This window comes from Lonchura striata, chromosome 28, assembly GCF_050655825.1.
Source record: "Lonchura striata isolate lonStrDom1 chromosome 28, ASM5065582v1, whole genome shotgun sequence".
Classification (NCBI taxonomy): Eukaryota; Metazoa; Chordata; class Aves; order Passeriformes; family Estrildidae; genus Lonchura; species Lonchura striata.
Window position 1 is genome coordinate 1,788,670 of NC_140730.1, and position 24,831 is coordinate 1,813,500.

The 24,831-nt window shown below is 52.9% G+C and overlaps 1 protein-coding gene across 5 annotated transcripts; it reads left to right on the top strand.

Annotated features, from left to right (window-relative positions):
- Positions 1–3,015: 3,015 nt before the first annotated feature.
- On the top strand, positions 3,016–24,389 carry ATCAY (ATCAY kinesin light chain interacting caytaxin). 5 transcript variants are annotated; one of them, XM_077788839.2, is made up of 13 exons: positions 3,016–3,341; positions 5,224–5,351; positions 10,840–10,904; positions 12,698–12,919; positions 14,001–14,186; positions 14,686–14,788; positions 16,564–16,695; positions 17,095–17,181; positions 18,259–18,357; positions 18,556–18,591; positions 18,721–18,751; positions 19,579–19,614; positions 20,068–24,389. In XM_077788839.2, exons 2-11 carry the CDS (start codon positions 5,275–5,277, stop codon positions 18,740–18,742), a joined length of 1,029 nt encoding a protein of 342 aa, XP_077644965.1. In that variant the 5' UTR covers positions 3,016–3,341; positions 5,224–5,274; the 3' UTR covers positions 18,743–18,751; positions 19,579–19,614; positions 20,068–24,389. The 5 variants fall into 5 exon arrangements, with proteins under 5 accessions (XP_077644965.1, XP_085418346.1, XP_085418347.1 ...); XM_077788838.2 differs by having other exon boundaries at positions 3,017–3,341; positions 18,716–18,751; XM_085562220.1 differs by lacking the exon at positions 19,579–19,614 and having other exon boundaries at positions 18,716–18,751.
- Positions 24,390–24,831: the final 442 nt, after the last annotated feature.

Sequence of the window (24,831 nt, forward strand, 5' to 3'; positions counted from 1 at the left end):
GCAGGGAGGGATCTGCTGAGATGGATCATTTGGAATGGATCCATGGCAGGGATGGATCCACAGCTGGGATGGATCCACAGCTGGCAGGGATCTGTGGCAGGGATGGATCCACGGCTGGGATGGATCCCTTGGAACGGATCCACAGCTGGGATGGATCCATGGCAGGGAGGGATCCCCCTCCAGGATGGATCTGCCAGGATGGATCCCCCAGAATGGATCCCCAGCTGGGATGGATCCATGGCAGGGAGGGATCCCTTGGAATGGATCCCCAGCTGGAATGGATCCCCCTCCAGGATGGATCCGCCGGGATGGATCCCCCGCCCTCCCGCGGCTCCAGAGCCGCTGACATCCCGGGTTTCCTCAGGCAGCAAAGGAATTCAGGGGCTCTGGGTCGCTTTAGATTCTCCCGATCGGCACCGCCTGAAAATGAGCAGCAAATCCAGGGAAATACAAGGAGGATGCTCCATGGAGCAGCGCCTCTCCTGCCCTTCCCTTCCGTTCGGGAAAACACGCTGTCAGGTAGCACAAAAATGATTTATTCCAAGGGAAAGTGCACGGGGAGGAGGGAGAGACCGGGAAAAGGTAAAATAAAAAACTGCTTGGGAAAAGAGCCGGCACCGGGAGGCTCCGGCCCTGCCCCAGCCACTCCCTCGCCTGGTGCTGCCCCTCGGGATGGGCACGGAATTCCCGGGATGGCAGCTGGGCACACCTCGGCATCCCTGGGGAAAACGGAGCCCCAAAAGGAACATTTTCCCTGGCAGAAGGAGCTGCGCGAATTCCTCCGGGATCGGAGGGAGGTGGGGCGCTGCCAGCGGCCGGCAGATGGCATTCCCAGCCTGGCACATCCAGCGGGTGCTCCCCTGCGCTGATTGCCCCGGAAAATGAACATTTTTCATCGGGAAAATGGAGGCGAAAGGGGAAACATTGGCCAGAGGCAGAGATGATGCTGTGGACTTGGACAATTCACCTTGGAGCCATCAAGCGTCGCAGAATTCCTGGTGCCCTCCGTGCCCGGGATCTTCTGCCAGCTTCCACGAGGGAATCCCGGACTGGGGTGGGTTTAAATCCCACCCAGTGCCAGCCCTGCCATGGGCAGGGACGCCTCCCACTGTGCCAGGCTGCTCCAGCCTGGCCGCGGGCAGTGCCAGGGATGCAGGGGCAGCTCCTGTATTCCTGCCCAAAATCCCACCCATCCTTCCCTCTGGCATTTCCTGGGTCCTGCCACTCGGTCCTTGTCCCCAGTCCCTCCCCAGCTCTCCTGGAGCCCCTTCGGGCTCTGGAAGGTCCCCCTGGAGCTTCTCCTCTCCAGTGAACCCCCCCAGCTCTCCCAGCCCGGCTCCATGGGATGTTCTCTTCGGGAGAATTTTTGAACACAACCTTTTGGCGAAGAACTTTTTCCCAAAATCCAGCCCCGACCCTCCCCTGGCACAGCTCCTGCTCCCTGTGGTTCTGTGGTTCCCTGGGAGCAGATCCCGACCCTGCCCAGCTCCCCCAGCCCGGAGTGACATCTCAGCCCCTTCCTTCACCTTTAGGATTGCAGAGGGGCCGCGGTGGGCTCAGCTCGTGGGTGAATTTTGGGCATCCTGGGAGCAGGAATTCGCTCCCTGGGCAGGAGCAGCTGCCAGGCCTGCCTGTCCAGAACCCACCCGGGGCCCCAGAGCTGCTCTGCACGCTGGGCCGCCACCTCCGGGGCTCCTTTCCTGTGCTCCGGGCATGATGCACCCAAATCCCAAACCCCAAATTCCAAACCCCAAATCCCAAATCCCAAACCCCACATCCCAAACCCCACATCCCAAATCCCAAATCCCAAACCCCACATCCCAAATCCCAAACCCCAAATCCCAAATCCCAAACCCCACATCCCAAATCCCAAACCCCACATCCCAAATCCCAAATCCCAGGGCACCTTTCCTGTGCTCCGGGCATGATGCACCCAAATCCCAAACCCCAAATCCCAAATCCCAAACCCCACATCCCAAACCCCACATCCCAAATCCCAAACCCTACATCCCAAACCCCACATCCCAAATCCCAAATCCCACATCCCAAATCCCAAATCCCAAACCCCACATCCCAAATCCCAAACCCCACATCCCAAATCCCAAACCCCACATCCCAAATCCCAAATCCCACATCCCAAATCCCAAATCCCAAACCCCACATCCCAAATCCCAAACCCCACATCCCAAATCCCAAATCCCACATCCCAAATCCCAAATCCCAAACCCCACATCCCAAACCCCACATCCCAAATCCCAAACCCCACATCCCAAATCCCAAATCCCAGGGTGCCTTTCCTGTGCTCCGGGCATGATGCACCCAAATCCCACATCCCAAATCCTAAATCCCACATCCCAGGGCACCTTTCCTGTGCTCAGGGCATGATGCACCCAAATCCCACATCCCAAACCCCAAATCCCAAATCCCACATCCCAGGGTGCCTTTCCTGTGCTCCGGGCATGATGCACCCAAATCCCAAATCCCACATCCCAAATCCCACATCCCAGGGCGCCTTTCCTGTGCTCAGGGCATGATGCACCCAAATCCCAATCCCCAAACCCCATATCCCAAACCCCACATTCCACAACCAACATCCCAGGGCACCTTTCATGTGCTCAGGGCATGATGCACCCAAATCCCAAACCCCAAACCCCATATCCCAAATCCCACATCCCAGAGCACCTTTCTCAGGGAATGATGCACCCAAATCCCAAACCCCATATCCCAAACCCCACATCCCAGAGCACCTTTCACCTTCCTCAGGGAATGATGCACCCAAATCCCAAACCCCACATCCCAGGGCACTTTTCACGTTCCTCAGGGAATGATGCTCCCAAGCCCCTCCTCAGGAGCAGCTCCGCCGCTGCCGGGCATCCCGGGGAACGCTGCGAGCGGAGGCTGTGCCCAGCCCCGGCAGCTCCATCCGCCCACCCGGGCACGGGTTCGGAGTCTGGCATCCAATTGGAGCGGCGCTGGCACAGGGAGGGCTCCCCTCCCTCCCCTCCCTCCCCTCCCTCCCCTCCTCCAGACCCCCCTCGCCGCCCTCTCACACAAAAGCAGGGAATTAGCCGACTTAGGGGAAAAGCAGCACAAAATCCCCCGGAGGGGAGGGACGGAGGCGGCCGAGCGGCCATGGCAGAGCACAAATAACACAAAAACCGCAAAAAAACCGCCCTGGCATCCATCGCTGCCGCCGGGCAGAGCGCGGAGCCCGGGCAGAGGCGGCCGATGCATCCCGCCGCTCCTCCGTGCGCATCCCCGGGCGGGGGCTGAGCCGCAGCCGTCGGGAGCCGGGATGCCGGGCTGGCATCGCCTTTGTTCCCCGCCGAGCAGCAGCAGCGGTGAGTGGGGCTCGGGCTGTCTCCAGCCGGCGTTTCTCGGCTGCCTTTTTCCTTTTTCCTTTTCTGCTCCCTCCGCGATGCGTGCGGCGCGGGCAGGGAGCGGCTGCGGGCGGCGGGGAGGGGGAGGAAGGTGGGATTGAGGTGTCAGGGGTGGGGAAGGCAGGAAGGGAGGCAGACGTGGCCGTGGGCTCGCTGGGACACTGCCAGTCCCGGGAATGCCAGTCCCGGGAATGCCAGTCCCGGGAATGCCAGTCCCGGGAATGCCAGTCCCGGCAATGCCAATCCCTGGAATGCCAGTCCCGGCAATGCCAATCCCGGGAATACCAGTCCCTGGAATTCCAATCCCAGGATCGCCAGTCCCTGGAAATCCAATCCCGGGAATGTCAATCCCGGCAATGCCAATCCCTGGAATTCCAATCCCAGGAATGCCAGTCTCTGGAATTCCAATCCCGGGAATGCCAATCCCGGGAATGCCAGTCCCGGCAATGCCAATCCCGGCAATGCCAGTGCCTGGAATGCCAGTCCCTGGAATTCCAATCTCGGCAATGCCAGTCCCGGGAATGCCAATCCCGGGAATGCCAGTCCTGGGAATGCCAATCCCGGGAATGCCAGCAGGGATGGAGGGAGCAGCGCTGATGCCATCGCCCGAGATGCGGAGGGATGCGGAGGGATGCGGGGGAATGCGGGGGGATGCGGAGGGATGCGGGGGGATGCGGGGGGATGCGGGGGGATGCGGGATCCACCCGGCCTCAGGTTCCTCCCCAGCGCAGGTCCATCCCTTTAAGGCCGACACAGCCGCGTTTATCCCCTCCAGGTCACGCCCAGCCGCCAAAGGCAGCAGGAAAAACCCCGGGAAGAGCTGGGCAGGCTCTGCTCATGGGGATGGACAGAGCAGCCCCGGGAACCACCCCAGACCCCCCATCCTAAAAAAAATAAACGTTCCTAAATGTTCCCAGCCAGCCAGTGCCTGGAATAATCCCGGTGTGATGGAGGCTGAGCTCGGGGGGAGCAGCCCAGCCCACCCTGCAGGGGCTGGGGTGATGCTGGATCCCCTTGAGGCTGCTCCGGAGCAGATCCGAGCTGGCCTCGTTCCCTCGGGGCAGGATCCAGCTGGGAATGGGGTCTCTGCTCTCCCTGACATCCAGCACTGGTCCTAAATCCTGAGCTGGGCTTTGCTGGGAGCTGCAGGCCCAAGGAATTGGGTAGAAAGGTTTGGATTTCTCTGACTGGAAGAAAAAAAAATTATATATATATATATATATATATATATATATATATATATATATGTATATGTATGTATGTATGTATATGTGGTTCTAAGGGCTGCTGGGGTTCGGTGTGGGTGAAATGCAGGGTTATGCAGGATTCCTGGATCTGAACTTGCTCCCAAAGTGCACAGCCCCAGCCCTGCCTTCGGCTGAGCTGCTCCAGGGCTTTGGAGGGTGCTTTGGATCACCTGGAGCAAGGCAGGAATGGGATCCCTCAGGAAGGACACCCCTGGGAGACCTCCTCATCCTCTCCCCGTGCCATGGGAGCAGCAGGGGCAGGGATCTCTCTGCAGAGCCAGGGCTGGCTCCTTCCATCCCACCCGAAATGTGGGATCCGGGAATGTCCCGGGCTCCCCTCTCAGCGGAGAGGGGCTGAGCAGGAGATGGGCACTGCAGAGAGGCAGGAAGGGGAGAAGCTGTGGGATGTCAGTGCTGCTGCCCAGGGAGAGGAGCTGGGGCCAAAACAGACCCACAGCTCTGCGCCAGGGCCAGCCTCACCTCCCCTTCCTGGCCCAAAATGTGCCAGGAATCCGGAATTTCGCTGCTTTTCCCAAACAAGCACGCTCTCCCAGCTCGGGATGCTCCATGCCAACCTCTCTGCCTCCCCTTTCCAGCCTGAGCCCTTCCTGGAGGGATCTGCTGGCTCCAGCCCCTCCCCGAGAGCCATGGGGACCACGGAGGCCACGCTGCGGATGGAGAACGTGGATGTGAAGGAGGAGTGGCAGGACGAGGACTTCCCCAGGTGCGTTCCCCAAAGAGCAAAAACAAAACCAGGAGAATTTTAATTTAATCCTATTTTTTTTTTTTCCTATGAGAAACCATCAGAGTGGGAGGGTCCATCTCGAGGTCTCAGAGGCAACAGAAGCCTGAACTCCAACAGGGGGTCAGAATTTTTGGGGCTGCTGCGAGTGCATCAAAAATTTTGGGATGTTTTTGGCAGCCCTGTGTGGGCACGGGAAGGAGGGAAAGGAGCTGGGTGTGGAGCACAGGGAGATTAGGATGGAGAGAGGGATCCACAAAGGGCTGCAGGGTGGATGGATGCACGTGGGAGTGGATTTATGGATTTGTGGAGTCCTTCCCAGGTGCCAAACCAAGCAGAGCCCCAAACAGAGCAGAGCTGCTGTGCCAGGAATTTCCCACTGGGATGCAACAAATGCCAGCGGGTGCCAGCCCTGTGGGAAAGGAGATGTGGGGGTGACAGGAGGTGCCAAAGTGGCACCTTCCACCTTCAGATCCATCTCAGCAGCTGCACGGAGGTGCCAAAACCCATCCCCACCCCAGTCCCACTTCCAGGGTGAATCCCCAGCACCCATCCTCACCCCAATCCCACTTCCAGGGTGAATCCCAGCACCCATCCTCACCCCAATCCCACTTCCAGGGTGAATCCTCAGCACCCATCCCCATCCCAATCCCACTTCCAGGGTGAATCCCAGCACCCATCCTCACCCCAATCCCACTTCCAGGGTGAATCCCAGAACCCACCCCCAATCCCACCCCCAGTCCCACTTCCAGGGTGAATCCCCAGCACCCATCCCCACCCCAGTCCCATTTCCAGGGTGAATCCCAGCACCCATCCTCACCCCAATCCCACTTCCAGGATGGATCCTCAGCACCCATCCTCACCCCAATCCCACTTCCAGGATGGATCCTCAGCACCCATCCCCACCCCAGTCCCATTTCCAGTATGAATCCCAGCACCCATCCCTACCCCAATCCCACTTCTAGGGTGAATCCCAGCACCCATCCCCACCGCAATCCCATTTCCAGGATGAATCCCAGCACCCACCCCAATCCCAGCTCGTTCCCCCTCCCAGGCTGTCTGGGCCAGGGGTGGATTCTCCCTCTCCGGAGACATTCCAAGCCCACCCTGCTCCAGGTGACCCTGCCGGGGTGACACTGGGGGTCTCTCCCAAGGAGGTCGGGCTCTGCTGGGCCCCCGGAGCCCCTGGCCCAGCTGCAGGAGCCGGGGGCCCTCAGGCTGGCCCAGCCCCCTGCAGCTGCAGCCGCGGAGCGCCAGAATTCCCCGGCACGGAGAAAGGGGCTGCTGTTCCCTCGGCACGAGCCTGGCTGGTGCCAGCTCCAGCTGCATCCCCGTGTGAGCCCCTCTGTGCTGCAGCCACAGGACGGGGTCTGTGCTTCCGCTGCCTCCCGGGGAGCTCCGCCAGCCCCGGCCTTCCCGGCGGGATGAAATTCCCTCAGAGAGATGAGCTGCTGGATCCCAGCCAGCATCAGCAGCCCGGGCTTTTCATGGGGTAAAAGGAGAGAGAAATGCGGGAAAGAAAGGGATGGATGGATGGATGGATGGAGGATGGATGAGGGATGGATGGATGGATGGATGGATGGATGGATGGATGGATGGATGGATGATGGATGGATGGATGGATGGAAGACGGATGGATGGATGGATGGATGGATGATGGATGGATGGATGGATGGATGGATGATGGATGGATGGATGATGGATGATGGATGGATGGATGATGGATGATGGATGGATGATAGATGGATGATGGATGGATGGATGGATGGATGGATGGATGGATGGATGGATGATGGATGGATGGATGGATGGATGGATGGATGGATGGATGGATGATGGATGGATGGATGGATGATGGATGGATGATAGATGGATGATGGATGGATGGATGGATGGATGGATGGATGGATGGATGATGGATGATGGATGGATGGATAGATGATGGATAGATGATGGATGATGGATGATGGATGGATGGATGGATGATGGATGGATGGATGGATGGATGGATGGATGATGGATGGATGATGGATGGAAGATGGATGGATGATGGATGGATGGATGGATGGATGATGGATGGATGATGGATGGATGATGGATGGATGATGGATGGATGATGGATAGATGATGGATGATGGATGATGGATGGATGGATGATGGATGGATGGATGGATGGATGATGGATGGATGGATGGATGGATGATGGATGGATGATGGATGGATGGATGGATGGATGGATGGATGGATGGATGGATGGATGGATGATGGATGGATGGATGGATGGATGATGGATGGATGGATGGATGGATGGATGATGGATGGATGATGGATGGATGGATGGATGGATGGATGGATGGATGGATGGATGGACGGATGGATGGATGGATGATGGATGATGGATGATGAGTGGATGGGAATCATGGCATGGTTTGGGTTGGAAGCAGCCTTAAAACTCGTCTCCCTTCCAAAGGTGGGATTCCTTCCACCAGTCCAGGCTGCTCAGAGAACAGAGATGGGAACTCAAGGTGTTGGAAGGAAAACATTGTCCCAGAGCTCCGCAGAAAATCCAGGATACAGCTGGTCTGGCTCTGGGACACCTCAGCAGCACCCCGGGCATCTCCTGGGAGCTCTGTCCCTCACTGGCCGTGCCAGCAGCAAACTCCACGGCCCAACTTCCCAGGGGAATTTCTCCTGGGAATCCCCCAGCACCACCAAAATACCCTGGAGATGAAGGCCGGGAAGGGGCGGAGGGATGTGAGCGGGGCCGGGATGAGGCCACAGCCCTCGGGAGGAGCCTCCTCCAGAGGGATTCGAGCAGGAATGATGCGAGACAGAGCCCAAACAGCCCCCAGGCAAACGAGGGAAAGCCAGCTGGGCTCTAGTCGCAATCAAAATAAATAAATTGTCCTTTTCCAGCCGCTTCCCCGCTGGAGGCTTTGGAATAATAGGGCAGAAGCTGCTGCATGTGGGACAGCAGCTCTCCAGCAGCTGATTTGCTGCAGAGCTATTTTTTTCCTGCCTGCCATTAGCCAATCTTGCCCCGAAAAGCAGGGAAAAAAAAAACAAAAAAATTAAAAAAGGAAAAGCCACATCCTAGACAGAGCTAGACAGAGATCTGGGCCGGGAAAACAGAACCCAGCCGCTCCTTGGGGACGCGGGCGACATTCCCGGCGTTTCCCGGGAAGCCGAAGCGCGGCAGCAGCTCCGGCCCGGCCGGGGAGGAGCGGGGCGGGCGGATCCTCGCTGCCGCCGCCGCCGGGCTTCGATCCCGGCCCGGCTCGGCTGGCCCGGGGCGGGGATGCCGTAACCGAGGAGGAGCGGAGCGGAGCGGGAGCATGCTCACTCCTGCATCCGTTCCTGCATCCGTTCCTGCATCCGTTCCTTCATCCAGCGCTGCATCCCTCCCTGCATCCCTCCCTGCATCCCTCCCTGCATCCATCCTGCTGCATTCCTGCCTGCATCCCTCCTGCATCCCTCCTGCATCCCTCCTGCATCCCTCCTGCATCCCTCCTGCATCCCTCCTGCATCCATTCCTGCATCCCTCCTGCATCCCTCCTGCATCCCTCCTGCATCCCTCCTGCATCCCTCCTGCATCCCTCCTGCATCCCTCCTGCATCCCGCCGTGCCCGCTCCATCCCTGCGAGCGGGGCCTGGCCCCGGGCAGCGGGCACGGAGCAAAGCCCCGGCCCTCGGGGAAAGCGCTGCTCCCCCCGAATTTGGCAGCCGGGCCGGAGGAGTCCCGCGGGAGGCGGTGACCGCAGCGGCCTCGGGGAAGGTAAGCGCGGCTTCTCCTCCTCCTCTGCCGGCGGAGATGGATCCCGGGGCTGCCGCACGTACTCACCCCCTGCCCTGCCCTGCCCTGCCCTCCCCGGCTGGATGCTGTGTCACCAAATCGTGCCAGGCGCCAGCTCCCGGCACAAACGGCGCCAGGCCTCGGTGGGCACGGGGCAGGGGGAGCTGGAGGGGCCGGAGGGAATTTTTTGGTTCTGTCATTCTGTGATTTTTTCCCACTGCTCCGGAGTGCCCGGGCGCCTGCACGTGCCTTTGATGGGGTGCTCAGCTCTCATCAATATGCAGTGACCCGCAGCGGATTATCCTTTAATCTACATATTTATAGGGTTTAATTTGGCTGGTGGCCCCAGTGTCATGGCAGCGGGAAGAGGAGCAGGGCAGAGCTGGGCTGGATCCTGTCCCCGTTGTCACCTCCCTGCCTGTGTCACGGGGCCAAGAGGATGCCGGACAGCGATGTTTGCACAGGCTCATCCTCATCCTCATCCTCATCCTCATCCTCATCCTCATCCTTCAGGTTCCTGGATTTGTCCCAGTTCCACGCCAGGGCTGTCCCAGCAGCAGGATTTTAGCTCCTCCCTGGGCAGGGGGAGCTGCCAGGAAGGAGCCGCCTTGAACAGGGATTTGACAACGTGGAACTGGTAGAGTCGCTGGGGTTTGGTCAAGAGATGTCCAAATTCCAGGGGACAGAACAAGTGCCAGCTCCAATTGAGGGGAAAAACATTGGGGAGTGCCCAGGGTGAGGCTCAGCCACAGCGAAGGTTCCTCGCCACAGGCCAGATCCAAATTCCCACTTCTCTGAGCCCGGGGTGGGCCAGGAGCAGCTCCAGCAGCTGCCAAAGGGTGCCAGCCATGCCCTGTGGGATGATTTTAGCAAGGAAAACTTCTCAATCCGCTGATGCCTCCAGCTGGAGGGGCCGTGATTTGAGCCAGGAGGGTGCAGGAGCTGAGCACGAGGGGCTGCAAACCCCAGGAAAGGAGTGGTGGCTCCAAAATAGAGGCTGCAGTGCTGATGCCTGGATTTTAGCATGGAACGAACCCAATTCCAAACCCCAGCAGGGGCTGAGGTGAGGATGAGGTGACAATCTGGGCTCCCGGGGTCCCGAGCAGAGCCAGCAGCAAGGAGCAAGCTGCTTCCTGGGGAAGGTGCTTGTGGATAAAGCTGTGATGGATTGGGATGAAATCGGGATGAAATCATCCCTCCCTGTGCGTTGTGGCCATCCCAGAGCACTGCCAGGGACCAGGGACAAAGCCCTGAGCACAGGGGGTGCCCTAAGGAGGAGCCCCGGGGCCTGGCACTGCCCCTCAGGGCTCCTACAGAGGGAAAAAACAGGGATAACACAAAGGAAAATGTTGCCAAGGTCGTTCGGGGTCAGGATTTGTTCCCTGGCTGGGTTTTTCATCCCTTGGGATAGTTTGGAGGTCAGTGGGGTTGCAAATGTCAGGAGGGAAGCCCAGATCCTGAGGGTGAGGAAAGGGAAAGGGAAAGGGAAAGGGAAAGGGAAAGGGAAAGGGAAAGGGAAAGGGAAAGGGAAAGGGAAAGGGAAAGGGAAAGGGAAAGGGAAAGGGAAAGGGCAGAGCTGGGGCTGTGTTTTTTCCCTGCTGTCTCCATCCCCTCGGAATGATTTTCCCCTCAGCTTCTCCTGCTCTCTGCTGTGTTTTTGTCCCTCTTATCCTGCAGGCCTCTCCCAGAGGAGACAGGGATGGAGTCACTGGGGAGCCCCACAGAAGATGAGACCACGTCCTGTAAGTACCAACTTCTCCAGAGCCCAGAGGAGCTGGCGGGCAGGGAGAAAACCTCGGATTCTCCACCAAAAAAAAAAATAAATAAACCCTCATGTGGGAGAAGAAACCAGCAGGGATTTGAAGTTGTTCAAGCTGGGGGAGGAAACTGGGACCTCAGGGGTCTGGGCACTTCCTCCTGGATCCTCGTGGGTAATTCCATGATGGAATATGGATCTGGAGCCCTCAGGGTGCTGTCTCAGGACTGGGAGGTGCTGGGATGGTCTTCAGACCCATATTCCATATTCCATCATGGAATTATCCACAAGGACCCAGGAAGGCTCCAGATCCATATTCCATCATGGAATTGGGAATTATCCACGAGGATGCTTTGTTCTGTACAAGGATCCAGGATCCAGGAGGGCTCCAGATCCATATTCCATATTCCATCATGGAATTATCCATGAGGATGCCTCGCTCTGATCCAGGAGAGCTCCAGATCCATATTCCATCATGGAATTACCCACAAGGATCCAGGAGGGCTCCAGATCCATATTCCATCATGGAATTAGGAATTATCCACGAGGATGCTTTGTTCTGTACAAGGATCCAGGATCCAAGAGAGCTCCAGATCCATATTCCATCATGGAATTACCCACAAGGATCCAGTAGAGCTCCAGACCCATATTCCATCATGGAATTGCCCACGAGGATCCAGGAGAGCTCCAGATCCATATTCCATATTCCATCATGGAATTATCCATGAGGATGCCTCACTCTGATCCAGGAGAGCTCCAGATCCATATTCCATCATGGAATTACCCACAAGGATCCAGTAGAGCTCCAGACCCATATTCCATCATGGAATTGCCCACGAGGATCCAGGAGAGCTCCAGATCCATATTCCATCATGGAATTATCCACAAAGATCCAGGAGAGCTCCAGATCCATATTTCATCATGGAATTATCCACAAGGATCCAGGAGAGCTCCAGATCCATATTCCATATTCCATCATGGAATTATCCACAAAGATCCAGGAGAGCTCCAGACCCATATTCCATCATGGAATTATCCACAAGGATCCAGGAGAGCTCCAGATCCATATTCCATCATGGAATTATCCACAAAGATCCAGGAGAGCTCCAGATCCATATTTCATCATGGAATTATCCACAAGGATCCAGGAGAGCTCCAGATCCATATTCCATATTCCATCATGGAATTACCCACAAGGATCCAGGAGAGCTCCAGACCCATATTCCATCATGGAATTTCCCACGAGGATCCAGGAGAGCTCCAGATCCATATTCCATCGTGGAATTTCCCACGAGGACGCCTTGCTCTGTGCAAGGATCCAGCAGCAGCACCAGCTGTTGGAATTCCAGGCTGTTTCTTGTTCGAAGGTCAGGGTGAATAAAACTCAGGAGACTTTTTTGAAGTTTATTATCTTTATTTATTACAAATTTACGAGATGTGAACTCTAACAAGTTGAGAAAGTGAGAGAAAATGGTGTTGTTTCAGCCTTAATTATTTCATAAACAGCTGATACCGGTATTATTTATGCTTCTAACCCAATTATGATTACTCAAAACCCACAACGTGAACATCTTTTACATAATCAGAGAAAACGACTCAGATTCGTGAAGAAGAAGGAAGAAGTTGTAAAAATGACACCCAAAATTTTCTACCTCAGCTTCCACACATTACTACACACTAAAATCTCAAATCTGAGGGGTTTTTTTGTTTTGTTTTTACCTTGTGAGATCACAGCACAGATTTATTTTCTTGTCAGATTTATTTTCCTTTCTCCCCCAGCTCCCCCCAACACTTTGAACTTTAACGGGGCCCATCGGAAGAGGAAGACTCTGGTTGCACCAGAAATCAACATTTCCCTGGACCAGAGCGAGGGCTCCATCCTCTCCGACGACTTCCTGGACACACCAGATGACCTGGACATCAACGTGGATGACATTGAAACTCCTGACGAGACCGATTCCCTCGAATTCCTGGGGAATGGGAACGAACTGGAATGGGAAGGTAAGAGGCTGGTTCTGGGCGAATATTTCCAGGGGTTGGGGTTTGGGGTGGTTTTTTTGCCTCATTTTTAAAAGATTTTTGACGCAATTCGCCACCAGCAGCTGAGGACTGAGAAGCAGAGGGAGATTTTAAAGTGATTTTGAAGTTGTTTCTATAATATTTGCAACAATTAATTTAATCTTGCAACAGAGCAGGATTAAAACTTGGGTTATACTCTTGTCGCTCTGATTCTTAAGATTTTTTTAAAGCCTTCTGAGTTTACATTCTGTGAGAAAACTTTCCCACACAATTTTCATAAACAACAAATTGTTTTGCATTCCCTCACGGGAGTGGAGGAAGTTGATGTACTGGTGGTTTGTCCAATGTCTTTGGAGAGGTGGCCCATTCACTCTCCAATCCAGTGTCACCTTTGGAAAAGTATAAAAGTTGGAGTCAGAGAATAATTCTTCTTTTTTACCTCGCAAATAGCAAGTGGCTTTCACGTGTCCTATAGCAACAAACCCTTTCCTGAATGGTTAGACAAATTTACACAACATCATTTTTCAAACTTATTGCTGTGGGTCTCAGATTCAGTCAAAGAAAGAAACTGAGAATTTCTAGCCAGGCAAAAGCCTGGGAAAGAGTTGGGAAAGAATGGAAATAATTCTTTATCTCTCTTGTTATTCACACTGTTTATAGTTAAGTTCTACCACTGTGCATCAAGCACTTTGCACCAATGCTTTGGGTTGTTTTCACTTCAGGACCAATGGATTTGATCCTTGCAAAGCTCTGTATAAAGAGCAGTGTATTTTGAATAAATCAGAGTTTTACACTCAGGAGTTGGTCCTCACAAAGCTCTGTATAGAAGAGCAGTGTATTTTGAATAAATCAGAGTTTTACACTCAGCAGCCTTCTGGTCAGAGTCTTCTCATTCCCATCCCACCTCGACATCGACATATTGCAACTATTTTCACGTGTTAATAAAAGAAAATCGATGAATAAATCCGCCCAGGAGGTGAAACACGATCCGAGCATCACCCCTCGGCTTCCCAAAGCCTTTCCCAATTTTTCCTGAAGGCCGAACTCTCTGTCCCTTTCCCAGATGACACCCCCGTGGCCACGGCCAAGAACATGCCCGGGGACAGCGCAGACCTCTTCGGGGACGGGGGCACTGAGGATGGCAGTGCCACCAACGGCCGGCTCTGGAGAACCGTCATCATCGGCGAGCAGGAGCACCGGATCGACCTCCAGATGATCAAACCCTACATGAGGGTGGTGACACACGGCGGTGAGGCCACAGCCCCTCTGTGCCTTTGTCCCACGCTGGAGGGGACACCGAGCCTGGCTGGACCCTGTTTGGGGGGAAAATATTTGGGTTTTTGGGTGCCTTTGCGTGGCAGAGAAGCACAGAAGTGCTCAGGTGGTGCTAAAAATGTTCAGCGATTGTGGAGTTAACATCTGGAGGGGCTGTGCCAGTCCCTGAGATGCTCCAGGGTCCACACATGGGCAGTCAGATCTATTTCCAAGGAACAAGCCAGCTTGAAAACCCCCAGATCCCTGCTCTGAACCCCAAACCCAGATTGTAACCAGAACCAGGAGGAAATCTCACAGTGAAAGATGTCTGAAGAGAGAAACGCTCCCCTGGAGCTGAGCAGAGACACAAAAACCACCCCAGGGCCAAATTTCAGTGCTGTTTTCCCCTCAACTGTCACATTTTTCCCATTTTTCCCCATTTTCCCATTTCACATTCACAGGAAAGCGTCACCTTTGTGGTTTTTTTTTCTCAGGATACTACGGAGAAGGTCTCAACGCCATCATCGTCTTTGCTGCCTGCTACCTCCCGGACAGCAACCTGGCTGATTATCACTACATCATGGAAAACCTCTTCCTGTGAGTGCCTGGAGGGCTGAGGGTGGGGGAGTCCAGGGTGGCACCCCTGGCAGGTCTGGGACCCTGGCAGGGCTCAGGAAACCCCTGGACAGAGCCCCCAGAGACACTGGCTGTGATCTCTGCCCATGGAAAAGAGTTTTCCATCTTACAGCATGAATTACCAGCTCTGAGGGTTTGATATCAGTAATAATTAAGTGTGGCACGGGTGCAAAAGTAAAATTTTAGGATTCTAGATGAGGGGTCCAAAGGGGACAAGATGGAGGAAATTGGGTGTGCCTTGTCCTTTTTCTCCTTCTTCATGCCCTCCATGTCTCACTGTGGTGTTGGCATTTTTCTGTTGGTTCAGGCTGGGGACACACTGTCCAACGTAGGTGACAGATATTGGCACGTTCTTGTAAATCCAGCCCAGGGAGTTTCTGGTATTTAATGTTTGTCACATCCCACTGAGGGCAGAGCCCCACACGCTGCCCTGCAGGACAGAGCTGGGCAGGGCAGCAGAACATGTGAGAGATAAACAGAATAAACAACCTGGAAACCAGCACAGATGAATTATGACTTTGATTTGGCAGCGGGGCACAAAGACAGAGACTTTTACAATCCCAAAATCATCAATACCTCAGATTCGGACACAACAGCAGCAGCACAGCAGCTTCCCTGTGCTCGTGGCATCAGGAATCCCAGCTGGGAGCAGCCTGGCTCCAAGCCCAGCACTCCCAGCTGGCAGCTGCAGGCTGGGGCCAGGGGCACTGGTGGGATGCTGGCCCCAGTTCCGAGCCCAGCAAGGCCAAACATTCAAATTTTCCAGTTAATTATGCCCGGCACGGAGGCACAATTAACATCCAGGCTGGAGCGTGGCTGGGACACTCCCCAGCTGGGCAGGGAATGGAGCAGGGCACAAACTGCTGAGCCCTGAGGGACACCCAGGACACCAAACCTCTTCCCAGAGCTGCGAAGAAAGGGTCTGGAGCTCTTTCACTCTTGGGGTCTGGCTGTTGGAATGACCCCCAGAGTGTAAAAGTCCTTTTTCCTCCCAGCCTGCAGCCAAAGGAGTCTGAATGTGCAGGGTTGGCTTCTCAAGGGTGTTATTTTCCTTTATCTAGAATATTCTTTCTCTGACCTGCTGAGCTCTGGCCAGCAGCTCGGCTGTGGCATTCTGTCTGCCCTCTAGGGCATTTTATAATAAAATTTACACATTTTATACTAAAATTTACACACTTTATTTACACATTCTATACTACAATTTACACATTTTATACTAAAATTTACACACTTTATTTACACATTCTATACTACAATTTACACATTTTATACTAAAATTTCGCATTTTATACCCAAAACCACGTGTGCTATATTTACAACAACGTGCCAATATAAATCATTTATGTTGGGCAGTGTGTCCCTACCTTAAACCAACAGAAAAGTGTCACCAGCACAGCAAAGCGTGGAGGGCGAGGAGAAGGAGAAGAAGGCCAGGACATGCCCAATCCATCTTGAACCCCATTCTAAAACGCCAAAATTCTTATTTTCCACCCTGTGTTAATCCAACTCCCACACTGCTCAAACCCTTGTGGCTTGGGATTCCTCACAGAGTTGGCAGCTAAAATGGAAGCCACGGGTGTTTGTGACTTGGTGCCAAGGTGCCCGAGATCCCTGCCGGGGTCTGGGGACAGCCAGAGCTGGGCTCCCCCATTTCAGGGTGACACACGGGCACTTGAAGGAATCTGAAGATGGTTTTTTGAGCCCCATTTGGGTTCCTCTCGGTGTCGCCCTGGCAGGTACGTGATCAGCAGCCTGGAGCTGCTGGTGGCCGAGGATTACATGATCGTGTACCTGAACGGGGCCACGCCCCGCAGGAGGATGCCAGGCCTGGGCTGGCTGAAGAAATGCTACCAGATGATTGACAGAAGGTGAGAATCCTGCTGCTGGGGCCTGTCCATCATCCCCAGGCCTCTTCAAAGGAAAATCAGGCGCTCTTCCTCAACAGGAACGAGTCTGACCCAGTCCCACATTCCTTACACCTACCAGGTGATGGAATGGACCTAAAAATCATCTCGTTCCATCCCCTGCCATGGGCAGGGACAGCTTCCCCTATCCCAGGCTGCTCCAAGCCCGCTCCAGGAATATTTGGTTTTCCAATGGTATTTCCAGAGAGCTGAGCAGTGCTCCACGTCCCGCTGAGCTGGGATGGGCTCCCCGAGGGGTTTTACCTGGCCAGAGCCAGCTGGGGCTGGGCAGCAGCTGGCAGAGCCCAGCAGAGCACAGGAAATGTCCTGGGAATGTGACACTGTCCCCTGGCTTGTCCCCAGGCTGAGGAAGAACCTCAAGGCCCTGATCATCGTGCACCCCTCGTGGTTCATCCGGACCGTGCTGGCCATCTCCAGACCCTTCATCAGGTGAGCCCAGCAGCCCCAGCGGGGTTTGGGGTGGGAGTTGGGAGTCACAGAGCCCACGGAGCACCCTCAGTTCGGAGGGATCCTCTGGGATCACCCAGCGCAGCCCTGGCCCAGCACAGGCACCCAACAATGTCCCAGAGAGGTGCCCAAGGGCTCCTGGAGCTCTGGCAGGGCTGGGAATGTGCCCAGCACCCTCTGGGGGAGGAACCTTTCCCTGGGCTCCATCCCAGATCCCAGAACCTTTCCCTGAGCTCCATCCCAAATGCCTGAATCTGTCCCTGATCTCCATCCCAAACCCCAGAACCTTTCCTGATCTCCATCTCCAATCCCAGAACCTTTCCCTGAGCTCCATCCCAAATGCCTGAATCTGTCCCTGATCTCCATCTCCAATCCTAGAACCTTTCCCTGAGCTCCATCCCAGACCCCAGAACCTTTCCCTGATCTCCATCCCAAACCCCAGAACCTTTCCCTGATCTCCATCCCCAATCCCAGAACCTTTCCTGATCTCCATCCCCAATCCCAGAACCTTTTCCTGATCTCCATCCCAAACCCCAGAACCTTTCCCTGATCTCCATCCCAAATCCCAGAACCTTTCTTTGTTCTCCATCCCAAGCCCCAGAACCTTTTCCTGATCTCCATCCCCAATCCCAGAACCTTTCCCTAATCTCCATCCCAAACCCCAGAACCTTTTCCTGATCTCCATCCCCAATCCCAGAACCTTTTCCTGATCTCCATCCCCAATCCCAGAACCTTTCCCTGCTCTCCATCCCCAATCCCAGAACTTTTCCTGGTCTTCATCCCAAACCCCAGAACCTTTCCCTGATCTCCATCCCCAATCCCAGAACCTTTCCCTGATCTCCATCCCCAATCCCAGAACCTTTCCTGATCTCCATCCCACCCCCCGGCACAGCCCCAGCCATTCCTTGGGGTTGAATCTCACAAATCAGATTTTTAGCTCACCCTTAGGCAGGGCTGGCCGAGGTGAAGCTGTCACTGGTCCCACGTCCCTCGGACCCTTCCAGAGGTGCTTCAGGAGCCCCGGGGTGGCAGTGCCCGTGTCTCTCTGCCTCTCTGCAGTGTGAAGTTCATCAATAAGATCCAGTACGTGCACAGCCTGGAGGAGCTGGAGCAGCTGATCCCCATGGAGCACGTGCAGATCCCAGACTGCGTCCTGCAGTGAGTGCAGAGGGACCCGGGGAGGGCCACCGGAGATTCCAGCCCAGGGCTGGGACCAAATCCACGGATTGGGAAGAGCCTGGGGCAAAGCTGGCCTCAGCCAGGAGCAGCCTCAGACCTGGGGCTCCTCACCCCCAGCGAGCACCCAACGGGACTAAGGGAGCAGAGGAGTTAAAGGAGCTTTTGTCTTTGTTGCAGATATGAAGAAGAGAGGATCAAGGCCAGAAGAGAAAGGTGAGATGGATCTGGGGAGGGATGGAGAGTGGCTCCTCTCCAAGGGCCACCCATCACCCCAGGGAGGCTCTGGGGTCTCCCTCCTTCCCCGGGGGATGGATTCCCATGGGATTTGTGTTTATAGGGCAGAGGAGAACAAAGACATGGCTGAGAGGGAAAGGTAAGGGCTCGGATTTATCCTTTCCTTGGATTTTTCCTTCCCCCGGATTTATCTTTTCCTCTGATTCATCCTTTCCTCAGATTTATCCTTTCCTCGGATTTATCCTTTCCTTGGATTTTTCCTTTCCTCTGATTTTTCCTTTCCTCTGATTTATCCTTTCCTCTGATTTAATCTTTCCTCTGATTTTTCCTTCCCTCTAATTTTTCCTTTCCTCTGATTTTTCCTTTCCTCTGATTTATCCTTTCCTCTGATTTTTCCTTCCCTGTGATTTTTCCTTTCCTCGGATTTATCCTTTCCTCTGATTTTTCCTTCCCTCTGATTAATCCTTCCCTCTGCTTTATCCTTCCCTTGGAGAAGGATAAATCTTCTCTCTGGGGATGAGAAGAACCCCAAGGCTCAGGAGCACCCCTGGGATCCTCCAGGACATTCCCAGAGGGTTCAGGAGCTGTAGGGAAGGGGAATTCTGGAGGATAAAACCTCTGCTCCTGGCCCTGACCAGAGGACACAGCCTCTCTTCTTACCCCAATTCCTGAGGGGAGCAGGGGAAGGTGCACTGGATGAGGCTGAAGGATTCCAAGGAATGCCCAGGAGCTCACTGCTGGGGATTTATTATTTCATTATTTATTCTTGCTGGGGATTTATTATTTCATTATTTATTCTTGCTGGGGATTTATTATTTCATTTTTTATTCTTGCTGGGGATTTATTATTTCATTTTTTATTCTTGCTGGGGATCTATTATTTCATTTTTTATTCTTGCTGGGGATCTATTATTTCATTTTTCCTTCTTGCTGGGGATTTATGAGTTCATTCTCCCTCTCTTTGCAGCAGGCCTGTGCCCCCGGCAGAGGATCAGGAGACCAGGTCTGAGCTCTGGGTGTGTCTGGGACACAAATCCTGTGCCAGGAAAGCCAAGCCTGGGTCAGGCCCAGGATGTCCCAGCCTGGTGCCACCCCAGGCATTGTCCCCTCTGCCCATGAGAGCTGTGACTGGCACCATCAGGGTCCCAAACACATTTTTGTGTGTGATTTCACCCAAATCCACTCATTTTCTGTTGGTGCGATGGCAATAATAACATTTTTGTGAACGATTTCACCCAAGTTCACTCATTTTTGTTGATGTGCTGGCAATAATAACAGTTTTGTGAGTGATTTCACCCAAATTCACTCATTTTTGTTGATGTGCTGGCAATAATAACAGTTTTGTGAACGATTTCACCACAATCCACTCATTTTTTTGTTGATGTGCTGGCAATAATAACATTTTTACCTCCGTTTCCAGACTGAAAATCCCTCCTGTCTCTTTTTTTCTGCCCAGCATGTCCTGAGCGGGAGCAGCACGGAGGAATGGAGTAGGAGAAGGAGCAGCCTGGCACTCACCCACCTCAACGACCTTTGGGGACAAAACCTCACCACCACCTTCTTCCAAGTCCTGCAAATCCTGGAGCCTCCTCTGCCTCCAAGTTGCAAAATCCCTTAAATTTTGGGAATCACTTTTCTTTTTTTATTTTTTTTTTTTAAAGAAGAAGAAGAAGGACAAAAACCAAACAAACCCCCCCAAAAAATCCCCAAGCAAGAACAGCACTTTGCAGGTTCTGGTGTGTTTAGGGACTGGTGTGTGGTGAGCATTGCCACGGTGCAAATACTCACTGTGTATCCTCGGAGTAAGTCCAGAGCATCCTCCAGCCCGTGAATCTCCAGCCCAGAAAGAGAATTTATTTTTGGTTTGGGTGACAAACCCTTCCCTTGGCTCGCTGCTGGCCAGCGTGGAGATCTTTGGCTTTGAGCTGCACCCCCAGCTCCTCCAGGACACCCCAAAACTGCCACCCCCGGGAACAGCGGCCACAGGCAGTGGGAAGAGCTTTTCCCTCTTTTTTTCCACTCAGTTGAGTTTCCTCCTGAGGATTCCAAGTGCCCACGGCCTTGGCAGCACTGCCAGCTTGGAATCCTGTGGTTTTTCCATGATTTTTCCATCCTGGTGCATCAGAGAAGAGTTTTCCCCTCTTTTTTCCACTCAGTGTGAGTTTCCTCCTGAGGATTCCAAGTGCTCACAGCTTTTCCAGCTTCCACCATCCTCCAGAACTCATTCCCATGAGGGAATCCCATGGTTTTCCCATGGTTTTTTCCATCCTGGTGCATAAGGGAAGAGCTTTTCCCTCTTTTTTCCACTCAGTGTGAGTTTCCTCCTGAGAATTCCAAGTGCTCACAGTTTTCCAGCTTCCACCATCCTCCAGAACTCATTCCCAGCAGGGAATCCCATGGTTTTTCCATGATTTTTCCATCCTGGTACATCAGAGAAGAGTTTTCCCCTCTTTTTTCCACTCAGTGCGAGTTTCCTCCTGAGGATTCCAAGTGCTCACAGTTTTCCAGCTTCCACCATCCTCCAGAACTCATTCCCATGAGGGAATCCCGTGGTTTTCCCGTGGTTTTTTCCCTGGTTTGTCCCATCCTGGTGCGTGAGGCTCTCTGAAGGGATCCCACACGGCCCCACAGAGCCTCTCCCGGGGCACACACCCCAGAGGCTCTGGGATTTGGGATTTGGGATTTGGGATTTGGGATTTGGGGACCCTCACGGGACAGGGACGTTCTCCACACCTCGTCCTCGTTGTGTTGTGCCACTGGAATTCCCTCGCTGCTGGGACCTCCGAGGAGCTGCTGGAATGTTGGGAGAGTCCCTCAGGAGGGGCTCACCCAGCAGAATTCCCGCCTGGAATTCCCTCATGGACAGGGCAGCAGGAATCTCTCCTGAGATTCCCTCAGGAGGAGCTCATCCAGCAGCATTCCCACCTGGAATTCCCCATGGAGTGGAAGTGTCCCTGCCACGGCAGGTGGCACTGGCTGGGGTTGAAATTCCTGCCAAATCATTCCAGGATTCCCTGATTCCATCATCAGGTAAAAACCCTCTCAAACACCCTCAGGTGAAGAATTCCTGCCCATTCCATCACTTCGAGGAGAATTCTGGCTGAGCAGGTTTTCCCGGAGGTGCTGGTGGCTCCTCTGGACACACAAATCTGATTTTCTCCTCCTTCCAGTGCACGAAACCGCTCTGGATGAGATCCTTCTTCCCCTGGGAGCTCCAAGGAAGCACCAAAAGTTCTTTTTAACCTCAATCCTCATTTGAGATGCTCCTCACACACTCCAGCCACAGATGGAAAGCAGAGCTGCACCCACAGCACCAACCCAGAGGCTGAAGATGGAATAAAAAATTCCACATCTTATCTAAAACACAAAAAAAAAGCACCAAACAAGCTCATTATAAAGCAATTATTGAGAAAATATTTCAAGTTGGAAGGGGCTTGGAGCAGCTTGGGATCACAGCAGGTGATTTATGGTCCTTTCCATAAATTCCATGAGGAATTTTGTGCTTCAAGGGAAGAAGATTCCCCCAGGTGTTTGTGGAGCTCGGGTTTATTCCAGGTGACGCCTCCCTGCTCTCCCGAGCTCCCAGCTGTGTCTGGAGGCACAAAGAGCAGCCAGGAATTCCCAAATTCCCACAGCAGGGCTGGGATCCCTTCCTCTGGGGCTGTCCCACAGAGGTGAAGGCAGGATAAAACCTTTAAAATTCCCTGGTAAAATCAATTTTAAAGCTCACAAAGCCCCTCGTGGACCCAGAGGCTGGGACTTCACTGGGAACACTTCAAGTGGATTTTTCTTTTTTATTTTTTTTTCCCCTTTGTTTTTATGGATTTAGAGAAAAAAAATCAGCTTTCCACCGAGAACGTGACCCACGCTGGCACTGCAAGGGAAATTTGCAATTATACAACAATAAAGTGGATAAAACGTCGAACGATGGGGTCAAAATCCAGCTCTGGAGAGATTTTGTGCAACAAAAAAGGTTTGGAAATTCTGCTGTGACGGAAGAGGTGGATGTGGGAGATGAGGAACCCGATCTCCTTTCCTGTGGGGGCTCGGGATGCTCAGCACCCTCCCCGCCAGGATGGAATTTGCTTTTTGGGCTGTTTCATTCCTTCCCAAAACCACTCTGTCTGCACTTCCAGGGGGAAAAAAAAATACAAAAATACAGAATTCCTTCTCAGATTGAGCAGATCTGACAATGAAGCTTCACATTTTTCCAAGTAATTCCTTCAGATCCCAAATTTCCCTTCACAAGACGGGGGTGAGCAGTGGTTTCCATACAAAAATCAATTTTTAACTTCTTGGAAGGAATTTTTTGGGGTTTTTTTTTTGTTTCAAAAAGTGCCCTTTTCATTTTCACAGTTGTATAAGCACGTAAAGTTTATGTTCATGGATGGATATGTGGATTATGTTTTTGTCTTTTAACACAAAGAAGAACCTGCAGCCCCATCAAGGAGAAATCAGAAATGTCAAAACTGCATTTTATAGCAGCCAACAAGAAAAAAAATTTAATTATCATTAACTTATTTCAACCAGTGATTTCAGGCATTGATGGCAAAACTAAAAGCTACAAATTCTTGGACAAAAATAAATTAAAAAAAAAAAAAAAACCCAAAAAAACCCAAAAAAAGGTCCCTGTCCCAAAGGTGGAGTGACAAAACTCAGCTGGATGGGGAGAAATCTGCACTGCTGCTGGTGGAAGTGCATTTCCAGTGGAACTTTGACCAGTATATAAATATATAAATATGTTTAAAGAAGCAAATGAAAGAAACTTCATCCCTTTAGCAATACCGCTGCACTGCTCAGCGTCCCAGGCGTGCCCAGGCCCCACGGAACCATCCCTGGAGGATCCAGATTTTCATTCCTCAATTCCCTGGATTCTCTTGAGCACTTTCTGGTCTGATTTGACTTTTTCCGGAGATTTTTTTTCCCTTCCCGTTGAATCCGTGGGAAGTCACATTTTAGCTGCAGAAAAAGTTCTTTTATGCCAATCCTCACCCTGGTGTTTTCACTCATTGTGTGTTTAATGGCTGGACCTCAATTCACCCCACATCGGCCTGAAAAATCCGATTTTTTTCCTGTTCAGCTCATTCCAGAGCAGGAATTCCCTTCCCCTCTCTCGGAGGATTTATGCCAGGCCCTCCTCAGCTCCAGGAATTCCATTTTCTGGTTTTTCCACCCAGATTTGGGACTGAGCGTGAATTTTTGTTGTGGTTCACAAGGAACCAAACCAGGGGAAGAATTCATCCCAATTCTCTCTGTCCAGTGCTGTGTAAATGTCAGTGGATATTTAGAGCTTCCCTCATGGTAATTGTTCCATCTTTATTTCCCCACAGATGTGCAGGAAAGGTTTTTTTAAAGGCAACAAATCCATTTTTTTCGAGGATTTTAAAAACCCAGAGTCAAGGAAAGGCTGGTGGTGATGAGCTGGGATGGGCCTGGAGCAGGAGAAAGGGACAAAAACCCACAAAAAGCACATTTTTCTCTTTTTTTATTTCCTCCTTTCCTTCCTTCCTGGCAGGCAGAAACGCAGCGGGTTTTGGCCAAGTGGAGTTGAGAACTCACCACGACAATAAACCACAATCCCAGGGGTTTTTTTATTTTATTTTTGTTCCTTTCCAGCCCGACCCCAGCTGTACAAACGTGTGAAATGTCATTTTCTGCAGTGGTTGTAATTAGGTGGTTTGTGCTAGCGGACTCTTTATCTGTACCCTGAATTTTGCTTTGTATTATTCCATGAAATCTGTGGATATTCGATTAAAATGAGACTAATCCTTCAGCCAACCCTTCCTTCTGTCGGTAGATTTTTATTTAGGATTTGGCTTCATGTGGAAAATATGAGGGAAATTTGTTGTTTGGATGTTGTTCCCCTGAAGAAAGGCCTCCCTGGAAATTCTGACACTGAAAAATTCCAAGAGTTTTTACTAAAATAACTCCTCTTCTGGAGGATTGTCTCCCAGTTTCCCTCGGGTTTAGGAAAGAGCCTAAAGAGCCTAGGAAATAACCTTTCCCTGATCTCCATCCCAAATCCCAGAACCTTTCCCCGATCTCCATCCCAAACCACTGACCTCCATCCCCAATCCCTGAACCTGTCCCTGATCTCCATCCCCAAACCCTGATCTCCATCCCAAATCCCTGAACCTGTCCCTGATCTCCATCCCCAACCCCTGATCTCCATCCCAAATCCCTGTTCTCCATCCCCAATCCCAAAACGTTTCCTGATCCC

Coding starts and splice junctions, on each gene's coding strand:
- ATCAY (XM_077788838.2), top strand. CDS start 5,275: ATGGGGACCACGGAGGCCACGCTGCGGATGGAGAACGTGGATGTGAAG. Junction 10,905..12,697: donor AGAAGATGAGACCACGTCCT/GTAAGTACCAAC, acceptor TTTCTCCCCCAG/CTCCCCCCAACACTTTGAAC. Junction 18,358..18,555: donor ATCCCAGACTGCGTCCTGCA/GTGAGTGCAGAG, acceptor TCTTTGTTGCAG/ATATGAAGAAGAGAGGATCA.